We start from the raw sequence: 6307 nt of genomic DNA, 5'->3' as shown, positions 1-6307 counted from the left end.
TGGGATATATTCTCCTGGTGTGCCTGTATGCTTACAGCGCAGTATTGGGGTGGGAGTTACCCGATTTTCCAGGTGTTGTGTGTCTCAGTTCCCCTGGCTAGGAAAACGGATCCCCTTCCCCCTTGCGCTTCCAGGTGAGGCGATGCCTCGCCCTGCTTCAGCTCTCGCTGGTCAGGCTGCAGCAGCTGACCAGCACCGATTGTCCGGCACTCCCTAGTGAGATGACCCCAGTACCTCAGTTGAAAATGCAGAAATCACCAGTCTTCTGTGTCGCTCGCGCTGGGAGTTGGAGACTGGAGCTGTTCCTATTCGGCCATCTTCGAGGCATGTTACTTTCTAAATGTGCCTTTTTAATTTAACCAATCTCCGGAATGCTTTTAAAAATAATTTTTACTATGATGTAATGAGCTGTATGAGCATATCTGATTCGTCTTTGTATACTTTTCCTTAAGGGCTTTGGAGGTGTATGAGATCAAATTCATTCCTAAAATAGAGCCCTATGAACACTCCACAAGAGTGTTTATAGTTTTTGTGCTGTTTCATGCACACATATCCATATCTACTTCTTCCTTGCTTTTCTTATTTTGTTGTAGATTGAGAAATGCTTGATGAAACAGCATTTAAAATCAAAGCAAACAAGCTCTGAGTGAGAGCTCTTTCATAAATAAACTATTTCAGACTTAGTGTATAAACTAAACTTAAATTCACTGCTCCTGGATTTGGAATCTTCTTAGTGGTCACTTGACATGATAATTTTTGGATAAGCTTATTGTTCATCTTCTTGAGTAGAATTCATTCCATGAATGTTTACTGAGTACCTGATGTGGTCCTCTTTTAAGCCTCATGAAGGATTCAAAAGTAAATTAAAAGTGATACCTGCCTTTAAGGAACTTCCTAACTAGTATGGAGTGAGGATGTATACAAACGAGATGTGATAAGTACCACCAAGAACATCCTGGCCAACAAGCAAGCGCCATGAGGGCAGGAATTTTCATGTTTGTTGGTGTAGGTCCAGCTCATAGAATGTTTTCTAATATATAGTTTCTCATTAAATACTTAGTGAGTGAATGAATACATTGAATCCAAAAGAAGATATAAACAATAATTACTATTTCAAATGTCTGCCATGTGTCACGCCTTACACTAGGAGTTTTGCATGTATTATTTTGCTTAAGCCTCACAACAACATTATGATGGAAATAATATTTGCATATTTTAATGAGAAAGTTAAGGCTTAGAGAGGTTACATAGTTTGCCCAAGGTCAAGCAGCTAATAATTGGCAGAATGAGACCAGAAGACTCTTGGAATTCACTGTTCAAGAAGGCAAATTGCACACATGAAGAAATTTCACAGCTATTTCTTTATAAGAAATACAGTTGGGGGTGAGATGTTCTCCTTCCTTTTAACCCATCCCCACATACACGCAGAACTCTCTGTGGAAGACTCATAAAATCTTTGAAAATAATCAGTTATTCATTATTTGAGGTTTTCTTGATTCAGCAATTGCTAAAAAATGACAATAAAAATAGTAACTGGTTCTGGCACCAAGGGAGCCTGGAGGCTAAGCACGTTTGCCTCTTGTTTCAAGGATGCCTGTGGGATGCTGATGAGCACAATTTTGAAAGAACTTCAGAAGAAAACTCAAGCCCTGCCAGAGCAAGTGTCATTAAGTGTAGATTTACATCAGCCTCCTGTCCCCCAGGACTCCGGGTTACGAGCTGGACTCATTATCACTGGGAAGACCCTGGAGTTTGCTCTGCATGAAAGTCTACAAAAGCAGTTCCTGGAACTGACATCTTGGTGTCAGGCTGTGGTCTGCTGCCGAGCCACACCGCTGCAGAAAAGTGAAGTGGTGAAATTGGTCCGCAGTCATCTCCAGGTGATGACCCTCGCCATTGGTGAGTGAGGATGAATCCGAGTCCTGCACTTCTTCCTTTTACACCACACCAGACACCGATCCTTCTGTCTCCTTCCTCTCCCACTGCTCCTTCCATTTTCCTCCTCCCTTTCTCTCTACCACATTCACTCCTTCCCATCACCTATTTGAGCACCTTCCTCTATCACCTATTTGAGCACCTTCTGTGAACCAGGTAGTAGGGATGTGACATGGTAAACAATAAAATAGTCCAGACTTCTTAGTTTAGTGTCAGATCCCCAAATCAACAAGCTTAAGTTGAGTAATAAACTGAATCACAGAACTGAAAAATTCATGTGTTCTACCTTCAGGAAAGCTAAATTCAAGGACATGACAATTCATTTATCCATTCCACAAGTATTTATCAAGTGCCTTCTTTGTACCAGGCATTTTTCTAAGGAATGGAGATACAAGAGTATATAAAATTGACAAAGTACCTTTTTACAAGGAATTTACATCTAGTAGGAAGGCATACAGTAAAACAAAGCATAAATCTGTAAGGTATCAGATAGTGATAAGTACTATTGAAAAAATAAAGTGGAATGAGGAGATGTAGAGCACTGGAGATAGGCTGGGGCTGCTCTTTTAAGCACGATTTTCCAAGAAGGTCTCACTGCTAAGGTTGACTGGGAGCAGAGACATGAAGGAAATCATAAAGGGGCCATGGGAGACATGGGGAAGAATATTCCTGGAAGAGAAGACAGCGAAAATGAAAGCCATGAGGGGAACCATGTTTGGTGTGTTTGAGGACAAAGCTGATTAAGCAAAGGGAGGAGTTTTGTGTAGGTTATTAAAGGTCAGAGAAGCGACAGAGGGCCAGATCACACAGGGTCTTAGAGGACATTGTAAATTTAGGGAGCCATTGAAGGATTTTCAGCAGAAGTGGGACACGATTTGCCTTAAATTTAAAATGATCATGTTGGCTGTTCTGTCAGAGTAATTGTTGGACTGCAGAGACATATGAAATCAGTTTTGATAATTCAGCAAAAGACGATGGCAGCTTGGGCACAGCTGGCAGCAAAGGAAGGGTTGGGACGTGGTCAGATAATGGGCATGGTCTGAAAAAAGACCCAGTGACATTTGCTGGCATATTGGATATGTTATATGAGAGAAAGAGTTGTCAAAGGGAAGGCCAAAGTTATGTCTAAGAACAGAAAGAACAGAGTTGCCATTTACTGAGATAGAGGCAGGGGAAATTGGGAATTGGGTCTTACTCATGTGAAGTTTGAAAAGGCCATTAAATGTCTAAGCAGTGATATCGGTGCGAAGTGAGAATAAAAGTCTGGAATTTAGGAATAAGAAATTGGCTAGAGATGTAAATTTGAGAATCAGAAGTCTAGTGGATATCAGGCTGGGTACAGTGGCTCACGGCTGTAATCCCAGCACTTTGGGAAGCCGAGGTGAGTGGATCACTTGAGGTCAGGAGTTCGAGACTAGCTGGCCAACATGGCGAAACCCCACCTCTACTACAAACATGAAACTTGGCCAGGCATGGTGGTGGGAGCCTGTAATCCCAGCTACTAGGGAGGCTGAGGCAAAGAATGACTTGAACCCAGGAGGCGGAGGTTGCAGTGAGCTGAGATTGTGCCACTGCGTTCCAGTCTGGGTGACAGAGCAAGATTCTGTCCCCAAAAAAAAGAAAGAAAAGAAAAAAAAAGAGTCTAGTGGATATTAAAGCCTTGACACCAAAGAATGAGTATAACTGAAGAGAATTGTAGTATGAGATTAAGATCTCAGAGACTCCAGTATTAAGCTGAGGACTTGGCATATCAACTCTCTCTTTCAATGTCTGTTTTTCCTCTGGACTGCTTCCAGTCTCAGGTAACTTTTCCCCCCAGGGTGGTGATGTAGCCACTAAAACTCCTGGGTTTCCATCCTATCCTATTAACAACTTGGGTGAAAAGATAGCATCACTTTTCAGATTGTTGCAGTAAAGTTTCAGGATTAGGGTGGAATTTTGTTCAATTATCTTGTTGAATAAACAAATAAATGAATTATTCAAGCTTATGGATCCAGATGTTTGCAAAGCGAAAACTCCTGGATTTATAATTATATATAACATAATTATAATTTATTACATTATAATTATATTTATATGAATTATATATAATACTTATAATTTATATCATACATTATATGTAATATATAACAATTATATTATAACTTATGATAATATTAATTAATTGGAGTCATATGTCCATCTCTGAACCAATTACTGAGGCCAGGGAATAGAAGATGCTGATTGTACAGATCTGGGTCACTTGCTTACGTATAAATATGGAGGTTTGGGTTCACCCTAACAAACCATGTAAACTAAGAATTTCTGAGGAAAACCAGTATACTTTTACTGAAAAACAGGTGAATTGTTGGTGATCAATTGTTCATTATCAGCAGGAATGTGGTACCTACTCCTAAGAAGCTTCCTGTGTTGGGGAGACCAGTAAGTCTGTAGCAACCGTGATACTGTGTAATAGGTGTGCTAGAGATACATAGGGTGGTGCTGAAGCCTTATGAAAGGGCATCTGATCTTTAAAAAGTATGAGAAGGATTTCCAGAGGAAATGACATCTAAGCTGAGAGCAAGAAAAATTGAAATCCAGCAAAGTGAGCTGTGGGTGATAAGGACAGTTTTATCATGTGCATGGCTGCAGGGAGAAGGGTGTATCTGGAGAATGGAAGGTAGCATGAGTGACATGAAAAACAAGATCAGTCTGAGTAGGTGCCATAGCGTGAAGGAGTTTAAAGCAGTGTTGAGTTTGGAATTCTTCCTGATGGCAGTGGGATGCCACTTCATTTCTGTTTAACTTACTTCCAGGAAACTTGGAGAAAGGGATGAACTTTGAAGGATTTCTTTGTTCACTTGAGCTGCCCCTATCAATTTGCAACATTTACACCCTTTTTTTACTCCTCATATGTTTCTCTCCTTTTTCTCTGCCTCATGAAGGTGATGGTGCCAATGATGTTAGCATGATACAAGTGGCAGACATTGGAATAGGGGTCTCGGGTCAAGAAGGCATGCAGGTGAGTGGATATTGTGCACCCAAGTTCTGTGGCCTTGACCTGCCCATCCAAAGGCAGCATTCTCCACGGTAAATTCTCTGTGGCAGAGTGAGGCTGTGTGTGGCTAGCTGAGGAGTGGGAGACAGGAAGTTTACCTATCCATTCACTGATTTTTTTACTAGGTGAGTATTATGACATTTCCTGGATAATTTTAGCTGTATTATTCACCTGTTAAAAATAGAGCTTATCTAAATCATAGGAATATATGTTTTAGTCTTGCAATAGCTGTGTAAATTCTGACTCTGAAGAAGCTACTAAGGATTTGAATGAAGGACCTAAAGATCTTGAGGCAGGTGAGGGAGGAAAAAAAGGGAAAGAAGAGGCTACGAGAGGAGAAGGAAGGAAGTGGGAGTGTCCTATTTGTGTGCACGTGTGTATATGTGTGTGTGTGTGTGTGTGTCTGTGTGTGTGGGATGGTATTTTAGGCACAAAATTCAGATAAAAGCTCATAATCCAAAAAATGATTTTCATTCATCTATGGAACAAATGCTATCAAAAGAAGGTAGAATATGAGACTTAGAGTTTCCCAAGAATTGTGCTGTGTCTGTTCTAACATGTTTGATCATTCAGGATGGCATTCTCTCCCCATTGCATCTGCAGGCTGTGATGGCCAGTGACTTTGCCGTTTCTCAGTTCAAACATCTCAGCAAGCTCCTTCTTGTCCACGGACACTGGTGTTATACACGGCTTTCCAACATGATTCTCTATTTTTTCTATAAGAATGTGGTATGTAACCCCAGAGAATTTGTGCCTTTTCCCTTCATGTCTTCCAAGCCTGTTGCATCAGGAATGAAGAGGAAGTGTCCTATGCTAAGCTCACGTTCCTTATTGAAGTATTGGGAACAGCCAGGACCTGTCTTGCTGTCTTTTTTTTTTTTTTTTTTAGTGGTCATTGTTGTCATTTATTGTACCTGCGAGGTGGTTCTAGAATCCCTATTCCTTCTTCAGTCAGTGGCTGCACAATCTAATGATAATGTTATACATCACTTCTCTTTTTATTATTATTATTATTATTATACTTTAAGTTCTAGGGTACATGTGCATAACGTGCAGGTTTGTTACATATGTATACTTGTGCCATGTTGGTGTGCTGCACCCATCAACTCATCAGCACCCATCAACTCGTCATTTACATCAGTTATAACTCCCAAAGCAATCCCTCCCTCCTCCCCTCTCCCCATGATAGGCCCTGGTGTGTGATATTCCCTTTCCCAAGTCCAAGTGATCTCATTGTTCATTTCCCACCTATGAGTGAGAACATGCGGTGTTTGGTTTTCTGTTCTTGTGATAGTTTGCTAAGAATGATGGTTTCCAGCTGCATCCATGTCCCTA

The 6307-nt window shown here is 40.9% G+C and overlaps 1 protein-coding gene across 3 annotated transcripts in view; it reads left to right on the top strand.

Moving 5' to 3' along the window:
- Positions 1-6307, top strand: part of ATP10D (ATPase phospholipid transporting 10D (putative)) — a 119887-nt gene that overhangs the window by 92318 nt on the left and 21262 nt on the right. Inside the window, exons 16-18 of one of the 3 annotated variants that reach the window (XM_017872645.1) lie at positions 1704-1899; positions 4860-4936; positions 5576-5701. In XM_017872645.1, coding sequence (XP_017728134.1) covers positions 1704-1899; positions 4860-4936; positions 5576-5701 — 399 coding nt within the window. Of the gene's footprint in view, positions 1-1589; positions 1900-4859; positions 4937-5575; positions 5702-6307 lie in introns of all 3 variants that reach the window. The other 2 variants (XM_017872644.1, XM_017872646.1) reach the window with 2 other exon arrangements.

The sequence above is a fragment of the Rhinopithecus bieti genome, unplaced genomic scaffold (genome assembly GCF_001698545.2).
Source record: "Rhinopithecus bieti isolate Rb0 unplaced genomic scaffold, ASM169854v2 scaffold_7167, whole genome shotgun sequence".
NCBI lineage: Eukaryota > Metazoa > Chordata > Mammalia > Primates > Cercopithecidae > Rhinopithecus > Rhinopithecus bieti.
The sequence above is the reverse complement of the archived record's forward strand: the minus strand, read 5'-3'. Positions and strand labels throughout refer to the sequence as shown.